Source organism: Lactuca serriola, chromosome 1, assembly GCF_051521515.1.
Source record: "Lactuca serriola cultivar US96UC23 chromosome 1, Lser_US96UC23_V15, whole genome shotgun sequence".
Lineage (NCBI taxonomy): Eukaryota > Viridiplantae > Streptophyta > Magnoliopsida > Asterales > Asteraceae > Lactuca > Lactuca serriola.
In genome coordinates this window covers 52,759,629-52,777,766 of record NC_136408.1, presented here as the reverse complement: position 1 = coordinate 52,777,766, position 18,138 = coordinate 52,759,629, and the positions used below count along the sequence as shown (strand labels likewise).

The 18,138-nt window shown below is 35.7% G+C and overlaps 4 protein-coding genes across 7 annotated transcripts; 3 read left to right on the top strand and 1 right to left on the bottom strand.

Annotated features, from left to right (window-relative positions):
- Positions 1–2,333: 2,333 nt before the first annotated feature.
- On the top strand, positions 2,334–6,517 carry LOC145088472 (neurochondrin family protein). The gene is made up of 18 exons (XM_079026834.1): positions 2,334–2,476; positions 2,559–2,736; positions 3,010–3,172; positions 3,269–3,405; positions 3,478–3,581; positions 3,659–3,754; positions 3,845–3,938; positions 4,103–4,223; positions 4,312–4,508; positions 4,606–4,697; positions 4,805–4,860; positions 4,941–5,030; positions 5,111–5,210; positions 5,308–5,412; positions 5,486–5,558; positions 5,632–5,795; positions 5,911–5,953; positions 6,079–6,517. Exons 1-18 carry the CDS (start codon positions 2,474–2,476, stop codon positions 6,135–6,137), a joined length of 1,875 nt encoding a protein of 624 aa, XP_078882960.1. The 5' UTR covers positions 2,334–2,473; the 3' UTR covers positions 6,138–6,517.
- Positions 6,518–7,505: 988 nt separating this feature from the next.
- LOC145054966 (uncharacterized) lies at positions 7,506–7,910 on the top strand. The gene has a single exon (XM_079003241.1). It carries the CDS (start codon positions 7,506–7,508, stop codon positions 7,908–7,910), a length of 405 nt encoding a protein of 134 aa, XP_078859367.1.
- Positions 7,911–9,283: 1,373 nt separating this feature from the next.
- LOC145054956 (uncharacterized) lies at positions 9,284–9,991 on the top strand. Its single transcript, XM_079003228.1, has 2 exons — positions 9,284–9,756; positions 9,847–9,991. Exons 1-2 carry the CDS (start codon positions 9,284–9,286, stop codon positions 9,989–9,991), a joined length of 618 nt encoding a protein of 205 aa, XP_078859354.1.
- Positions 9,992–10,305: 314 nt separating this feature from the next.
- LOC145088442 (uncharacterized) lies at positions 10,306–18,138 on the bottom strand. 4 transcript variants are annotated; one of them, XM_079026802.1, is made up of 16 exons: positions 17,847–18,138; positions 16,358–16,898; positions 16,175–16,263; positions 15,989–16,087; positions 15,137–15,758; positions 14,523–15,048; positions 12,897–14,377; positions 12,710–12,809; positions 12,491–12,611; positions 12,015–12,407; positions 11,846–11,941; positions 11,601–11,753; positions 11,346–11,522; positions 11,153–11,266; positions 10,893–11,075; positions 10,306–10,772 (listed from the first exon to the last, which is right to left on the bottom strand). In XM_079026802.1, the coding sequence occupies exons 1-16, from the start codon at positions 17,964–17,966 to the stop codon at positions 10,593–10,595; spliced, it is 4,995 nt and encodes a 1,664-aa protein (XP_078882928.1). In that variant the 5' UTR covers positions 17,967–18,138; the 3' UTR covers positions 10,306–10,592. The 4 variants fall into 4 exon arrangements, with proteins under 4 accessions (XP_078882928.1, XP_078882942.1, XP_078882935.1 ...); XM_079026816.1 differs by having other exon boundaries at positions 12,716–12,809; XM_079026809.1 differs by having other exon boundaries at positions 14,523–15,045.

Sequence of the window (18,138 nt, the reverse complement as noted above, 5' to 3'; positions counted from 1 at the left end):
ATTCTTCGGTAGATCTGGAAGATCTTCACAAAAACCGGGCTCCTCGCGGGCAGAGCTTCGGCTCGGGAATTTCACTTCTCGGGATCTTCGGGGCTTCATGACTTGCTTCGGGTCTCGGGAATGATACCGGGGCTTCGCGATAATTCTTGCACGAAAAACGATGCAAAAACGCGAGAGAAAGGGAAGAAATGAGCAAAAGAATCGGCTGCCCTCGACATCCTTTTATAGGGGGCTGGAACTTCGATTTACGTTGGGCGTAAATTGAAATTACGCTGGCGTAATGAGTACGATGGGCGTACATAGAGTACACTGGGCGTAATGTGGATCAGCTCGCTGACTCCCCCCATGGATAATATCGGTTATTTTATATTTAAATTAAATATCGAAAATATTTAATAAATTTCAAAAATTCATGTCTTCCTCATACGAACTCCGTTTTCTACGTTCTTTATATCCCCACGTAGGTGAGACTACGCTCTACAACTTTCGTTTAGACTCCGTTGGCTAATTTTGACTTTATTTTTATTATATTATGTTAGTAGGCCGGGATAGAAAAACTCCGTTATAAATTCATAACTTCTTCATCCGACGTCCGTTTTCGCCTATCTTTTTATCGTTTCACTACAATTGACGAGATATTCGATTCTCGTTTAGATTGTTTCGGCTAAAAACTGCTCGATCTCAAATCGAGTATTCGGGCTGCATACCGCTAAGTCGAAACTTAGAAAAATCATAACCTCCTCATACGAAGTTAGATTTGGACGTTCTTTTTATGCACGCTCATGGTTTAACGAACTCTACAACTTTCGTTTAGATTGCTAAGGCTAAATATCACTCTAACGTAAAATCACTTTTTACGTTATTCAGCGCCGTGCCGGTTCTGTCGCGAAATTTCGACAGGTCATAACTTCTTCGTTATAACTCGGATTTCGGCGTTCTTTGTACGCACGGAAACCTTGTAACATATACTATAACTTAGTTAAGATTATTTATTCTAATTAATATTTCATCAAAAATTCATTTTTGACGCTTATCGTTTCTAAATTGACTAGCCCAGATCTACGGGCGTTACAGTTGACTCTGTATAGAACCAAGACAAATTGCCGGAAATATTATTTTGTAGATAGATAGATGTAAATAAAAACAAAAGTAGTTGACAAAAGGCATTAAACCTAATAGATGTTTCATTTTATTCCATTCATGAAAATGATCATGATTATGGTAGATAGGTTCTTGCATATCCCCATCTTCTTGAATAAGGTCTTCATTCTTTATTGTAAAAAAATATTCAGGAAGTGATCATTAAATTTTATTTTAAGAGATATAACTTCTTCATTTTCACCTTTCACATCATCTACAAAATTTGAATCTACATCTTCAATATAAATCATATCATCTCCAGGCTCTAGTTCTTCCTCCTAAATCCAATTAAACAAAGGTTAATGTATGTGGTTGACAAACACATTCAACATATTATTTTCCTAAATCCAATTAAACAAAGGTTAATGTATGTGGTTGACAAACACATTCAACCTATTATTTTCATTAGCAGCTTCAAGAAACTCATTAAAAGCGCACTCATTTTGTATGTACATGTACAACTATTTTTCCCTTATATGTCGATTTCTCTTTCAGACAACAAGTAATGTTCGTTTGATAAATAAGTCGAGTTCAAGTTTCATAGCCCATTCATGTAAAAATGTAGCTAACATAGTTCAAATTGTAGGTCTTAATCACATGCAATTGTATTTTTAATATATATTTTTCTTTTTTTTGCTAATTCATTAATATTTAATATTTTTTAGTTATTTTTGTAATTTACTCAATAATTAAATGATCTCAAATACGTGATTACATGAAGGTTTTTGAGTTTTGACTTAAGAAAGAAAACAACGTTGAAGTCTCGACGAGGGAAATTTATCAGCTGGACAATGAAAATTGAATTTACGTCTGTTCATGAGTTCTACTTAAGGAGAGATATAGATGGATATGAAGGGAAAGTGAGAGATGTCGTTGAAAAATCATGTTTCCGAGTTTCATTAATGGAAGAAAAATGAGAGGAAGAAAATGATTTTGAAGACATATTCTACTTCCAAAATTTCCATTCAAATTGGACGGATTTGAAAAGAAACCGAAGGGAATGAACATCTTTAAGTTTTTTTTTCGTCTTTAACTCCGGACACAAAAACTTAAATTTTTCTTTCATTTCTTTCGGCAACACGGGTTATAAAAAAAAAAAATTACCTCATTTTCTTCGAGTCAATATTTTCCTTCCGTGTCATTTATTTATTGAATTTAAAAAAGAAAAAAAATAAGTCGGGAACAAGGCGTTAAGGTGACGGCGTCGTATCGACTATCGAGTGTAAGAAACTAAGAAAGACCTCCGTCTCCCTGGAAGCCTCTGCTCTCCCGCAACAGGAAAGCTTGCTCTTCAGTCTTCATCGACAAAAATCTCCCACCTTCGGTTCCAACCATGGTTAGTAAGATCAACTCTCTCATAACCCTAAACTTTTCGCAATATTTACACATTAAAAGCTTAATGATTGTTGGGTTTGCAGGAAAATCAAGGTCCCTCACTTGATGACTGCTTGAAGCTGTTAAAGGGAGAGAGAGACGAACAACGCCTCGCAGGTCTCCTTCTCGCCACCAAGTTCTGCAAGAACGATGATGTCGACTCCATTTTAAGGGTTTACAATGCCCTCGGCAACACATTCTTGGACCGCCTTCTCCGAACCGGTACTCAATCGACTCAATTTATTTTTCCATCTTCTTTAGCCGTTGCTATTATATAGTTGGATGAATCTCCAATAAACTTCAAAGCCCAATGTCATCACAAAGTTCAATTTTACACATCTTAGAGTTGAAATTGAAACGTCTAAACATAAACACCACTAGATTACATATGTTTCAACTCTAAGATATGTAAAGTTGACCGATATCTATATTCTTGTTAAGAAAAAGGTGCCAAATGACGATATTGACCCTATGATCTTTTTGTCTCCCTGGTAGGGATGGGGAAAGGAAGCACAAGCAAGAGTCGCCAAGATAATCAAGATGCTTATCTACATCTATCTGTCACAATTTTAGCTGCATTCTGTAGGGTTTCTAATATTGCTTCTTCAGATGATATGGTGAAGAAGATTCCACTCATACTGGAAGTTCTTTCTAAAGAGTAAGGATTCTTATAATATGCCTAGATTGATTCTTTTAGCTTTAATCGTGCATCATTAGGCAAAGGATTTCACATGTTTATTGTCTGAAATTACAGATTAGGAGCATCACTTGTTGAAGAATGCTTTGAATTTTTATACTTAGTGTCAGCAGCCCACACAGATGGTTCTAGAATCCTCTATGAGTCTGGAGGCATGACTGTGTTAGCTTCTCAGATGCCTAATTTACCAGATGGTATATGATTTACTAAATAATGTCATTAACATTTCAATTTTTTTGGCATTAACATTCATAAAACCTGTGTAGGTTCTCATACAATGGAGCTAGCAATGAAACTCCTTCAGTTGACCACAAGTAAACTTTCCCTTGACACAATTACAAAGGAGTACTGTTCAGAATTGTCATCAGTGGTAAGCTCATATCATATGGAGCTCTTCATATATGCCACATCATCAATGGAGCTCATAAGCAATGTTTCTTGTTGCAGGTCATAGTGTTAGCAAAGCAGTTTGCTTTATTGCATAATGCCCTAAAGTTTGAGGCACTTCATCTTCTATCAATGATCCTCTCCTCAATATATGCTGTATGTATGCTTTTTTCAACATGATTTCACTAGGTTTTTAAACTTAGTATTAGATTATAAAGTAAGTAACTGGTTTCTTGATACTATCAGGCACCTGTGCATGAAACTCTACGTGCAATGAGCAACTTGACTTGGTCAACTTATTTACGTGTTGGTGTTGTAGCAGTTTTGCAAAATCGTGTTGGTGAGTTGAAGTTTTTATGTGTTTGATATAAGTTATAGAAACAGACTTCCATTGATTTGTTTGTTAATTGTTATAGAATCCTACTTCCATTTCTTCCCATTAAGTCTATAAAGTCAAATATAAACAAACAGCATCTGATTGAATTGAATTTGATATTCATTCAGCACCTGATCAAAGGCTTGAGGCTCTTATTTTGGCTGAATCTGTGATGTGTATTGCTGGTGAAAGGTGGCTTATTGGGCAAACAAACTCACCTGACACACAGGATCCAATTCCAGCTGACAGGTAAGCAATCCATCATGATGTTATAATTTATATTTCTTGCCAGGTCAGCGAGTGGTTTTCCTAATCTTGGATTTTGAACATTGTCCAGGTGTACATTGCTTGTTTTAGAGTCATCTAGAGTGGAAATTGCTGTTCTTCTGAATGATTTAGCATATTTGAAATATGAAAAGATTAAAGACTCATTAGATGCTGAATCGGTTCTTTTAAAGCAGAGAAATCTTGGCATTGCGTTTTCATTAGTGGAGAAGACGATCAAATTGATATCAAGTGTTGCTGAAGATGAAGGTATGCATTTACTTAACTATCCCTGATTGTTTATATCATTCAAGAGGTTATTTTACAGTATAGATTTTGATTCCTTGTATCCATTTTTCATGTATAGGTAATATCATCAGTGACACGATGTTCACAAAGATCATAACTGGACTTAATGAGACTGTTGGTTTGATACTGGAGTATCTTCGAGATGCCAAGGTATAGTTATTTTATTAATTAATTAAGCTACTACATTTAATAAAGTTTTTTAATCTAGAACAGATTACTTTGATATATTCAATATTCATGATTGAAATATTTTTCAGGATCATGGACAACATAAAGGGAATGATCTTCTTGCTTCTGTGAGAATAGTTGGGAGGTATTTTATAATTAGTGGTATTTAATTAACCCGAACTCACATTTATCCAATTTAAAATTTATAAAACATATTTGTTGTAGTTACCTTGCAGAGACTCCAGGTGCATGCAATGACAAAGTGAAGGAGCTTTTAGGGTATATGGTTTTAGTTGAAGGTGAAGATGAACAAAGGTTTGTCTCTTTTTTATTTGTCATTTATTACTAAGTTGAAAAATTAATTGTAAACTAAATGTCATAATGTTTGTTTATAGCTCCTTCTCTTCAGTTTGCTTCTTGCTTCCGATGCTGTGCCAGATAACAATGGAGATTGATGGATGTCGGTTAATAGCCTCTTCTGGAGCATATAAAGCAGTAAGTTATTACTATTTTTTTTTTTAAATAATGTTCCTCAATTTGTATAACGAATGGAAATAAAAGTAAATAAATGAGTTGATTTTTTAATTTGAAGGTGGTAGAGTGTCTGATTAGGTTGGTTGAGGAAGATGGTGGGACAGTTGAGGAGAATGGTCCCATTTTCTTGGCATGTGATACCATCTTAAATCTTCTTTTGAAGGTATGTTATATTGATTATTTATTATCATTATATGTAACATTCTAATTTTTAAAATTTTTCTTTTTGGTATTAGAGAGAAGAGATTGGGGTCCACATGGATGATTCTTATTTTATCAGGCTATTGGGGGTGCTGTCATCATGGGCAGGTATAAAATATAATGTAACATTTTATTTATTTTGGGAATTTTGATGCTAATTTTAATTTGTGGTTTTTGTCAGAGGATGCTGTCGACTTGTCTAGTACCATGATGGCTGCAAGCATCTGCTCTCTGATATTAGATTCAACATCTGAAGCAGTTCTCGAATGCCATCCACATTTTACGTGTAATAATCTAACAAGTGTATGCCACCTCATCAGGAAAAGTATGACATCATATGGTAAAGTAAGTTATCAAAAAGCTCATTCAGATTGAGGATTATTCTTTATTTAAGTAAGGTACATTAGTATTTGATGAAACATTAACTTAATCGGTGATTGGTATTTGTATTTTCCTTCAGGATAGTGAAGCCGAGGCGGATCTTGTTCAAATAGTTGTCTCGGGTATGTATTTCAATTTGTTATTTTAATGTTATGTAAAAAAAATAGTTGTATGTATTTCTGTTAACAGGTTTCCTTAGAAAAAGGTGAAGGTTCTTTATTTATTTTATTTTTTTTCCATTATATAGGATACTCAAGGTGGGTTGATAGGTATCCTCGTGTCAAAGCAGCTGTTGAGGGAAGGTAATAGGAAAAAAAAGGGAAAAGTTATCTTGGACAAACCAGACTTTCAAGAGATTATTAGAGTTCTGGTTGTTGTCCATTGTACGCTTTTTGATGTAAAATATATTTTTTTATGGTAATTTATACGAATTTAGGAACACGGACAAAAAAAAAAAAACAAATTCAAGAATGGTTTTCTATATGTTTAATTCTGTGGAATGTTGGTTATTTTAGTGTCACCAGCCATTTAGTTTAATTAGAATCAACAATAGTGCCGATGGAGATATAATCTATGATCTAACACAAGGTAGGTGGTGTTAATCCAATGGAGATTTAGTCTATGTGTATAGTGTCACATATATGTACATAATTTGCTAATCTTGGAACCTGGAAAACCTTGAACAATCATATACTTCAGTTTGTACTCAATTTGGACAATCCCATGTTTTCGAGTACATGTTTTTTTGTTTTGTGGTTAAAACATAGTGTCCTCAGGGAAGATGGAGTCATTGTGGTTTCGCTAGCCGGTACGGGGGGTACCGCTGGGAAACAATTCCTTCCATTTGGGTTGAGCGGGTTCGGTGGTTTTAATGTGTTAAATTGGGTTGGTGAACCCGTTAATATATGAAAGACTATTATTTTGTTTTTTTTGAATGAATGTGAAAAACTTTTCAGAAGCACAAGAGATTCCCTATACCATTAACTTCAATTCAATTAAATGTCACTATCACTTTGACTATATACACTTTTGACTATATTCATCGATTCTTTTTATTTATATATTTGTTTATTTTGTTTTAGAAATTTATAAATATATAATACATATTTCATTCATTTGTAGTGTTTCTATTCTAGAAAATTTTATATTTCATTCGATTCCTTTAGTTACATTCAATGGATTCCCGAGTTAAAGCTAAACAAATCGGTTCTAGCCAAAAACGTAAATCCACACAAGACGCTTCAAGTCAAGATATTCTATCTTTTTCTCAAGATTTTCAAAATCCAAACTATCAGCAATACTAAAACTACCAACAACAATATTTCCCGATGCGACAATCTAACAACATATTTAGGTTTCTAGAGGAAAATCAAAGTTATAATCCATGGAATCAGTTTTCTCAAAAGGTTCCAGAAACGCAATTTCAATCTTCTCAACCCGAGAATTTCCAATTCCGTGATACTCAGAATGAAGAATCTGATAGTTCTAGTGACGACCTGACTCCCCTGAAAGAAACGAAGAAGAAACCAACGAGGAGCTGTAACCCGTTGTTGAGAAAAAAAACACAACTATACACACCGCCAGAAGCGAAAGAACTGGGTGGAATGCGAAGAGTTGGCTTTGACTAGGGCATATGTCGATGTTTCTAAAGATAAACAATGCGGAAATCAACAAATGTTCGATGCATTTTGGGAGAAGGTTCTAGAGCATTTTAATGTTCAAATGGGAGGTTTGGATCAGTCACGACACCAAGTAAACTCAAAATGGAAATACCTCCAAAAGAAATGTAATGCTTTCAACGACATCTATAACCGTAAGATGAACAGTATGGCTAGCAGGAGATCTGAGGCTGATGTTTTACAATCTTCACTAAGTGAGTATCGGAGGACTATTAACCAGAAAGGTTTTCCTCATCAACAAGTTTGGGAGTGGTTGAAAGACAACGTGAAATGGGCATTTGTTACAAAAGCGGGTGAAGACTCCCTACCTCCTTTAAAACGAACCAAAACATCTTCATCCAACGCCTACACACCATCATCTGATCCACAATATCCTCCTGGATTCTCCCCCCAACAATAACAGTCATTTAGTGTCGAAGACTCACCGCCTCATAGAAAAAGAAAAGGAAAGAAAGCGACATTGACAACATCAATAGAAAATGAAATGTTTGATCTCGTCAAACAAATTGCCGACATCAAGACTGCAACTGAAACAGAGGCGGAATAGAGACAACGGTACCGGGAACAAAAATTGCGCATTCTCGAAGCTAATTAAGAACGAAAAGCTCAACTGTTGGATCGGGAGATAGAGAACCAAGATATGAAGTATTTTCTCCGACCGCATGATCATTTGACTGGAGGTATTTTGCGCATCGTGCTTGAAAGGAAATGACAAATTGCAACTAAGTATGGTTGGGACTTGGAGAACCCGTGAAGTTCAAAATGTCGACATCATTTGACTGGAGAATCTTTCTCTTTATTATTATGTTTTTTATTTTAATTTTAATTTTAATTAAAATTTTCTCTTTATTTAGATTCTCTATATGTGTCCTTGTTTCATTATATATATATATATATATATATATATATATATATATATATATATATATATGTTTGTTTCATTTTCTCTCTATCTTTTCTCTTTTGTTAAAATGAGTCCAAACATTCAAAAAATAGTAATGGAAGTTAACGATGATAGTTCATCATCTAAGGATGAACTTATCAACGATAATTTGTTACTTGTATTGTCTCGTACTGCACAAATTCTTCTTCAAAATAATGCTAGTTCAAGCAACATTCAAAGGAGACACACAATCCATAGAGATTGTTTAGAGGTTAAACGACTGCTGACCCGACATTATTTTTCAGATGATTCAACCTATGGTTACGTGCAATTCCGCAGAAGGTTTCATATGAGCAAAGGTTTGTTTATGTGACTTGTTGGTGACCTGGAGACGAATTATCCTTATTTTCAAACAACATGGGATGCAACAAATCAAAGAAGTTTTAGTGCGCTACAAAAATGCACATCGGCAATACATCAATAAGCGAAGGGTTATAACCCAGACTCGTTAGATGAGTATCTGAATATGTAAGAAAGAACTTCTCATGAAGCTCTTGAAAATTTTTGCTACAGTGTTGTCCAAATGTATAAGGCTGAATATTTACGCCGTCCGACATCCACTGATATTCAACTTTTGTATGAAACACATGAAGCTAGACATAGATTCCCTGGAATGTTTGGTAGCATTGACCGCACACATCGGAATTAGAGGAATTTTCTAACGGAATTGAGAGGCCCATACATGAGTGGTGACCATCAGTATCCATCAATGATACTAGAAGCGGTGACGCCACAAGATTTATGATTTTGACATGCATTCTATGGTGTAGCCGGTTCTAACAATGATTTAAACGTCCTCTACCAATCACCATTGTTTGATGAGAAATATCATGGAACAGGACCCCGAATATTCATTTTATCTGAATGATGAACACTACAAACATGATTACTATCTTGCGGATGAAATATCTTCATCACAGGCTGTATTTGTGAAGACATATCCATATCTAGTAACCGACAAAAAGATACGGTTCAAGGCGGCACAAGAATCAGCAAAAAAGGGCGTAGAACGTGCTTTTGGGGTCCTTAAAGGACGTTGGGACATATTAAAAATGTCTGCACGAGCTATAACGGTGAAGAAAACAAAAAATATAATGTACGCTTGTATTATACTACACAATATGATATTGAAAGATGAGGGTGCTGCAATATTTCCTGTGTATCAGCCCGACCTCCCCACCAACGAAGTTGATGACCAAAAAATAATACATGAATTGCGTAATGCTAAAACCCACCACCAACTTCGATCCAATCTTACTAATCACATTGAACATGTCTACATTCAAACTTTAGATAACAACTAGTTAATTTCAATTGTCGTTTTAAGATTTAAATTATGTTGTCTTTTTTTTAAGTGTATTTTTTTTTAATTATCGTGTTTTATTTGTGGCAGTAAGTTGAGTGGATTGGAAGAGAATGACTCCCTCCTCCCTTATGGATTATCCCACATTGAATATCTTGAAATTCAAGCATATAGAAGAAATATCAATATGGGGAGTCAACTTTTATGCGATCATGAAAAATCTTTGACTATCTAACCCCCTATTTGTATCATGGAATGTACATAATTGTAGCCCTAGAGTACAACAAAGTAAGTCTGCTTAGGAAACGAATACCTGGAGGTTGGATACTAACACATTCTATTTTCAGAATGGCAGGAATTTGTAAAGTTATAATTGAACATCCATAACAAATCCTTGAAAACTAGGAATGAAGTTGCAATTGAAAAACATGTAAAGAGACTATTCCAGTTAACAAACACTTCCTTGGGGGTTTGCAACAAATCACATGATAGGTTGTATTAAAATTTGTCATTTATTGGACTGAAACCGAAGTCAATATAGGATAAAAATTGCAATAACATGAAACGATTTGAAATTCAAACCAAAAAACAGCAAGGTACACTGCAGGCATTGGTTATATACATAAAAAATTAAAAAGAGAGATTCTGGTTTTCTCTTTCCTACAAGTACAACATGAACATCCTCAAAGGTAGTCAATCCTACTACAAAAGTAACAACAGAAGAGCAGCCACCAAAAACTGTACATACACAGACTACATTTGACTGGGGCGGGCCCGGCACAAGAATGAGAAATTTGTACAAATGGCACAACAGTAACAATAATATACTATTCCTTTCAGTTGAGATAACGCCTGCAGTTATTTGAATTGCAAGAGCACAAAATTTTTTTAGCTTCATCTTCATTGTTAAAATGATAATCATATGTTATCTCTTCTCCTGGATATATATCCCTCTCTGCAAAGAACACTACCTTCTTTTCACCCCGCACCGTTATCACTTTCGCCACACAATTTGGCTGCACACACACACACACACCCCTCATCATATTTATTTGTTTATTATAACATCCTACTTTCATTTCTTTCTATTACAGCATTCTACTTTGTAATATGATATCTATTTTATATATTTATACCTGGCAGGAATGGTTTACAAAGCGAGCAATCCCCCCTTTACGGGTTGCATCGATTATATGTTCTTTATCAATCCTGAAAAAGTAGCAAGCACTTTTATATTGCAGCTGTTTTCCAGATTCATACTCTCTTTCTCTTCTGTCAGCCACACGTAGCCCCACTATCTCACCAACATACTCAACAACCTATTCATTCAGATATAAAATAAATCCACCAGTTTTTGTAATATTAGTAACTTTTAATGAATATAAATCATACATACCATTTCGCTCTGTGAAATGAACATTGATGTGTAAAGACCAAGAGCATGGATACCAGATTTGTATACGACCAAATGCTTCCAACCCTTTGACTGTTTATATCGACCATATTCTTTCTGCAATAATAATAAACACACACTATGTAATATGTATAAACTTTTAGAGGCTATTAATGATTTAATGAAAGCAACATACCCGGGGATCAGACTCTACAACCTCTTGAACTGCTTGTGTTGCTCTTTGAATCTGTTTTTTTAATGAAAGTTGTTGATTCATATGATTCCATGCATCTACCTGTTCTTGCCCAACCACACATCTAGCCTTCTCTTTACTATCATGCCTAAACCCTTCTCGTTTACGTCCTTTATAACCCTAATCCAGATCAACAAACCATAACCAATTCAATTTAATTCAAATCATCATTCATTATACCATTCTACTTTCACCCACCTCAGTTCGAGCACATGTTTCATTTCCATCACCTCTCACAAACTCTATGCTCTCAGAATTTGTCTTGTACTTGTTTGCTGCATGAACTTCACATCTCCCATAGAAACCAACCTTCTCATTGTCCACTCCTTCAACCTCACTTTGCAGTAAACCCTATTTCCAAAAAAAAAAAAAAAATCAATTATATTGGCACAACATTACTAATTTACTATATATATAAATGAGGTTCAAATTTTAGATCTCACCTTTTGATGGGCACACCAGGGATGGAAGTCAACCACACAGTCAACAACTCTGCACCTTATGCAACAACCACCACCACGTTTACACATTGAACAAACCTGGAAGTAAAATACACATTCAGATATATATGAAAATAGTTTTATCAAAATAATATATATATTTTTTAATTACCACATTGTCATTTCCTTGGGGATGGGAAGCACCAGATACATCAAAAGTGCTCATGGTGTCAACATTTGGGCATCGTGTGCCAGGTGTCCAAAGCCCACAAACCATATGTACCCATTGCTTAACAGAAGAGTCAAAAACCCCTGCTGTTACACTATTCAGTAGCATTGAGGAGGGCATAATTGTTTTTTTCTGAGATTCTGGAATCACATTCACATTGACATTCCATGCATTCAGAAGAGTTTTCACAATGTTGGTGGTATGGATAGCTCGAGTCATGACTCCACCTTCATAACCACATAGAACACAAACCATATTATTGACATTCTCCCTGCATGGTCTGCAACACCAATAACTTTTGGGAACTTTTGAGACCCCATAACAAGCCTGATGCACCTGCATAATACCATATAATTAGTTCTCAAAATCTTGAAAAGTAATATTTTTTTTATTAACTTATCGAGGTAAGATATAAGTACTTTAATCAAGCATCGGTTGCACTCCAACAAGCTATTGATTTCATCATTGTTTAGACCTCCACAAACGTTGCAGAATTTATTCACATCTGGAGTTGACTTGTGTGTTGGCTCCTCATGGGATCTAAACCAAAAGCCATAATCTTGTTACATACTCCATAGACACCAATACTATTACTCATTCATCAAACACTCAACATCGAAATATAAAGATATAATTACATGTACATATTGTCTACTCCATGGAGATTATTACTGTTGTCACACTTCAAGTTATCTTGAGGTACAGAAGCTATGTCCTTTGAGATTGTAGCATCCTTTCCTGTCGATTAGAGGAATAGAGAGCATAAGAATAAGTTTATATTTGGTAAAGATAATATGACTTTAGATAAAAATAAATTACATATACCATTTGTAATTAACTCATATATGCTGCGTTTGCGAACCTCCTTAACTTTCCTCCTTGTTTTGGTGCTCAAATCACTGTCTGGAATACCATGGCTTCTTTCATTTATACTCTCCTTTTCCTTCTTCAACACATATGATGTATCAGTGTCTTTTGAGGTTTCCATAGAATCTTCATCACTGACTACTGCAGCTCCTTGACCTATGTTGTATTTATCCTCCTTGAAACTAGAAATTCTCCCTGATCGCCTGTAGCCTTCTCTAATTCTAGATTTCTTCAACACCTTTTCTGGTGATTTCTTTATAATTTTGTTTCCAGGAGGGTGGTTGCATCTTTTGGAAGTTTTAAGAATCTTTCCAAGAGAAAAAATCTTAGCTGGTTTAGATGTGTCACCATTTGAGATAAGACCATACCTCCCACATACTACTGGCCTGATAATTCTTTTACAAGGCTTTCTTTTTGCAAAATCAAAATCCAACCTTGTCTTCTTTCCTTCACGAATTTCAAGGCAATCATCATAAATCCTTTTTGGCTTCTTACATGGAAGAAGCTCCTCTGTACTTTTATGTACATCTTCCAGAGATTGGGAGGACTGCCCAGAACTTCCAGTAGAAAGTGAAGAAACAGGTGAAGCAGGAAAAGATGTGCCAAGAATTTTGAATTTCGTTTCTCTTTTTCTCTTTCCAGCTTCAAAATCTTTCTCAAATGTCTTCATTGAACTGGTGCTTTCATGCATAGAGAGGCCATTATGTACTTTCTTCACTCTTAAAGAGTCTATGACCCTAAGCTCATCAATGAGACTACGAGTTCCATTTTTCAAACTGATTTTACAAGCAGAATCATCAAAACCAGTGTTGCCACCACTGTCAAGTGCATCATCATCATCATCATCAGAGCTCTTTTGAATCCCTGAACCTTCATCTACAGCAAAGTTCTTTGCACAACCAGTGTTGTGTGCATCATCAGTACATGAATCTCCATTGCTGATTTTCACAGATGCTTGTGTAAGAGCAGGGGTAGAACATTTGGATGATATATTAGACATAACCTGCTCCTTCATGCAATCACCCTTCTGAAGAGGTTGATCAGCTACACCAGAAGTTTGGTCATTTACCTCGATCCTGTCCTCTAAAAACTTTGCCTTCTGGTCTTTACATGGCACATGGCACCTTCCTGACATTTTACTTGGAACATCTTTCCATTGAAAAGCATTAAATTCAACTTTCTTTAAGTTTGGCTTCATCGTTTCCCCAATTTTACCTGAAGGGTTTAAGTTAGAAGCAGATAGTATAGAAGTTCCGATTTGTGATGGTTCTCCAAAAGCACTGATAGAATTTCTTCCTTGAAGTTGAAGATTGGAATTTTCAATCATGGTGTTTCTTTGTATGCAACAGCTGCACTTGTCTGGAACATATGCACATGGTGTACCCTGACAGCAGTTTCCATGCCCAGATGATGAACGGATATTTTCACTTATACCAATCCTGAAATCATTTCATTTCATAAAAAATGATGATTGCAGATAGGTAAAAGAAATCATGAAGTACAAATCTAACCAATGAAGAAAGACAAAGGAAATGATAGATATTGAATTGCTATTTCTAGATAAGTCTGCAGTCATGTAAGTACCTTGGCATTGAAGGCCCAGTTTGATCAGGATTGCAAAGGTGGTTGCTATTATGCACTCCAGTGTCTCTGTCTCTTATTTGAAATGATGAAATCACAGCTGATTTATCAGCAGTCCATGAAGTAGTTCCATAATGAACAGATTTCATTGCATGTTCAGGAAGATTATATTTACTTGCTTGTTTGTATCCATCTCTTCCAGTTAATTTTGATGGAAGAGTCATTGAATTCCTTAAATTTCCATTTAAAGAGTTACCTGGTACAATTTGGTCCTTCCCAAATCCATAGGAAGATGAAACATCACCATGGTTCATATATTTCAAACTTTTTTGCCTCGATAAAGGTGTATGTGGATTCATTACTCTAGTAGCCTCTTGCTCAGGTTGAAGAGTCATTCTTGTGCTAAAGGCTCCAAACCCGAGATTTGAAAACTTCATCCGATTTTGTCCTTCAGTTAAACTGGATTTAGCTGCTTGAGCAGCACAATCAACAACTTGCTTGCTTTCTTCAGTAATTCTGTTACTCCCTGCTACACAATATAAAAAAAGTATTGTTCATAGTACTCCATGAAATAGAACAGCAGGGCAAAATAGGAAATAAGTTTAAACAAAACACACCATTATAAAGTTTTGGCTGAGAGGAAACTAGCTCCAAGGGATGGCTAACTCTGCTAACATGGGAAGCATGAAAACCAGGTGCATTTGATTGTTGAGATGGCTGTCCTAGTCTTAACTCAATATTTGAAGAAACTGTAGCTTTTACAGGTTTATCCACATCTCTTAAACTGTTGAATTTATCAGAATCTTTACCAAGGCTTCTTTTATTTTGGGAGGTGAATGAATTTTTGGTCTTATAGATTGGATCAATGTATGTTGGACTGGATTGAAATGCATTATCTAGGCCACCTGCAAACTTTGACATTGACAAACAACCGGACACAAGCTGCTCCATAATCTTGTTAGCTGCCCCACTCTGTACATTGCTCTGAGATGTTTTGGTGAAGCCATCATGATTATCATGGGTGTCCCTCTGAACTTCATGACATAGTATCTCATTAACCAAATTCTGGGTTGAATGATGTTTATCTGGGAATACCATGTTGTTCAATGGTCTAGGTGATTTGGAGAGATCAGAAGTTCTTGACATGTTGGGTGCCCTCTCACTCTTCTTTAACAATTCAGGAGCTGCAGAGAATCCTTGAGGCCAGTGCCATCCATGGGGGTCTTCAGGTATCCTAATCTAAAGCACCATAAAAACATCACCAACCAGAGTTCTTGGTGCTTCAATAACATGCCAATAACAAATACAATGTTTAATGATAGCAATAAAAGTAAAAATTTACACCAATACATGCATGCAAATCAAGTATTCAATGCTACAAATATGAAAAAATGAAGGATCGTATAAAATTTCAAAGGAAACAGTCAGCCAGATCACAAAACACAGATAGAATTCTGAGGACAGCTTACCCCAAATTTACTGAAGTAGACCTTTCGCCACTGAGCTATGGTCTCACCACTGTCTGTATGGACAGCATCTCCAGGATTAACATCTTGCAAACCTGAATGCTGCAGTCAGAAGCAATCATAAATTTTTCATCTTTATATGATTCAAGGAGGATGGAATCCACAAAAAAAAAAATGCTCATAGATTACCTCTGAAAACTTGGAGATTGACATACGAATGCCATGGCATGAGCAAACAACTCCTAGGAGTCCGCTACTACTGAGAAACAGATCACCACCTTTCAATATGTAAAAACCCAAGGTTAGAGCTTTATCACCACAACCTACAACAACTGTCCACTATTCAAGCAACAATAATGGCATAACACTCACTTGCATACAGACAAAACACACGTGGTAAACCACAAGTTGGTGGAGCTTTCAGAGAAGAAAAGCCATTCAATTGTTCAATGCCATGAGATGTGTGATAATTAGCTACCTTTGCAGGCTCTAAGTTTGGATCACTTGCTTTTCTAACCTGCACCATATCATGCAAACAAGCAGTGTTTCCACCATCACTTGCTAAAGCTCTGACTGGAATAACTGGAGAGGCATCAACTTTGGACTTCAGGTAGCGGTTATCAAATGAAGGTTCACATTCTGTGGGACCAACAATAGAGCTGTTATTGTGGACTTGAACTTTAATTGATGTATTGGATGGCTTTGAGCTCAATACATGTTGAGAATCATATTTGGAGAAAGATGCAGGTGGTCCAGAAAGGAGGGTAAAAAATGAAGAGCCCATCACTGAGAGGCTTGAGTTGTATAAATTGATATTGGTAGCTTGGAACAAGGGATCAGCCATCGTTTTACGGGTTGATGAACATGGTTCTTGAACAATATGTGGATAATAGTAATGACTTGGATTCATCATCTACAACAAATATGAAGTTATTCAAGCTTGTATGTCAACATGAAACTGGTTACTGGCCAACTACATTGGACTTCATAACAGATAGTAACAGTTTTAAAATTGTTTATGTTATATTTCAATAAATTTACATATAAAAAGTATTAGGTTTGACAGGAAAAGATTGTAGCTTTTCTTGTACAGATCATGTTACATCATTCGCACAAGCTGTATCATTTTTATGTAAACACCCTTGCTTTAAAATATGTCCAGGTCTTATAGTACACTAGATTCATGTAAATGTTGATGCAATGTCTACTGTACAGAATATAGCCTCAATAAATCAAATAGTCTGTTGACTCTGTTCAGATACAATTGTATGCCCTAGAAAATATTCTACCCTCCATCTCAAATTCAATACAAATGAACCTGCTGATCAAACTGTAAACAACAAAGCACTTTTAAGTTCAATAAGTCTTGCTACTTAACTTATGAGTCCAAAAAAACATTTATCAGTTGACGAAACCCATTAAATGAAGAAACAGGAATGGTATAAATAAGTAGAACCATGTCGTTTCATGGTGCAAATAGTTTACAAGATCTCAGTTCACTTTGTCAATAGTCCTTGTAAAGGCTGTGTTTAAGTAAATTTCTGAAATTTGTTGATTTATGTGCATAACAAAGGAATAACACATTTGATTTACACTACACACATTCGCTTTAGGATAAGTTAACTAGATTTTGGGGAAAATTATGGGGAAGATATTGGAAAAGGAAATCGTGCAGAATTATGACAAACTTCACTTTGAACAATGGAATTGACAAACAGAAAATTAAATGTGGCACACGAGCTGTACGACATATGCAACTTTCAGTCGTTAGAAGTACCACATAAAAACAAGCGACCATGATCGCCAGCAACTTTAAAAACACAAAAGAAAAAAAAAAAAAAGTAAAGGCGACTTAGATTACCGAATTCCTAGAAGAATCATGTGACTGAACTTGAGAGACCGGAGACGGAGCCACCACAGCGGGGTCCGCTGATGATTGGCACGTCGAACCACATTTGGTCGGCTGCCACTGATTATCCATTCTGTAGTAGCTCCAAACCAGCTCAAATCATCGAAGACGATAATTGTACACTAGCCAGCATTTAAAACATGAAGAAATTTCATAGCAGGCGCTTTTTTGTTCACACACAGTAGCAATGGCGAGTGTGTGTGAAATGATGAAAAAAGGGGGAAGAAGACAAGTGTTGGTAGGA

What these genes read in the sequence shown, in the direction of transcription:
- LOC145088472 (XM_079026834.1), top strand. An exon ending in CTGGAAGTTCTTTCTAAAGA is followed by an intron (nt 3,173 to 3,268) that starts GTAAGGATTCTT and finishes CTGAAATTACAG; the next exon opens with ATTAGGAGCATCACTTGTTG. An exon ending in AGTATCTTCGAGATGCCAAG is followed by an intron (nt 4,698 to 4,804) that starts GTATAGTTATTT and finishes AATATTTTTCAG; the next exon opens with GATCATGGACAACATAAAGG.
- LOC145054966 (XM_079003241.1), top strand. Translation starts at nt 7,506, where the DNA reads ATGTTCGATGCATTTTGGGAGAAGGTTCTAGAGCATTTTAATGTTCAA.
- LOC145054956 (XM_079003228.1), top strand. Translation starts at nt 9,284, where the DNA reads ATGGAACAGGACCCCGAATATTCATTTTATCTGAATGATGAACACTAC. An exon ending in CAAACTTTAGATAACAACTA is followed by an intron (nt 9,757 to 9,846) that starts GTTAATTTCAAT and finishes TATTTGTGGCAG; the next exon opens with TAAGTTGAGTGGATTGGAAG.
- LOC145088442 (XM_079026802.1), bottom strand. Translation starts at nt 17,966, where the DNA reads ATGGATAATCAGTGGCAGCCGACCAAATGTGGTTCGACGTGCCAATCA. An exon ending in TGTGTTTTGTCTGTATGCAA is followed by an intron (nt 16,264 to 16,357) that starts GTGAGTGTTATG and finishes ACATATTGAAAG; the next exon opens with GTGGTGATCTGTTTCTCAGT. An exon ending in TCATTTCACAGAGCGAAATG is followed by an intron (nt 11,076 to 11,152) that starts GTATGTATGATT and finishes CTGAATGAATAG; the next exon opens with GTTGTTGAGTATGTTGGTGA.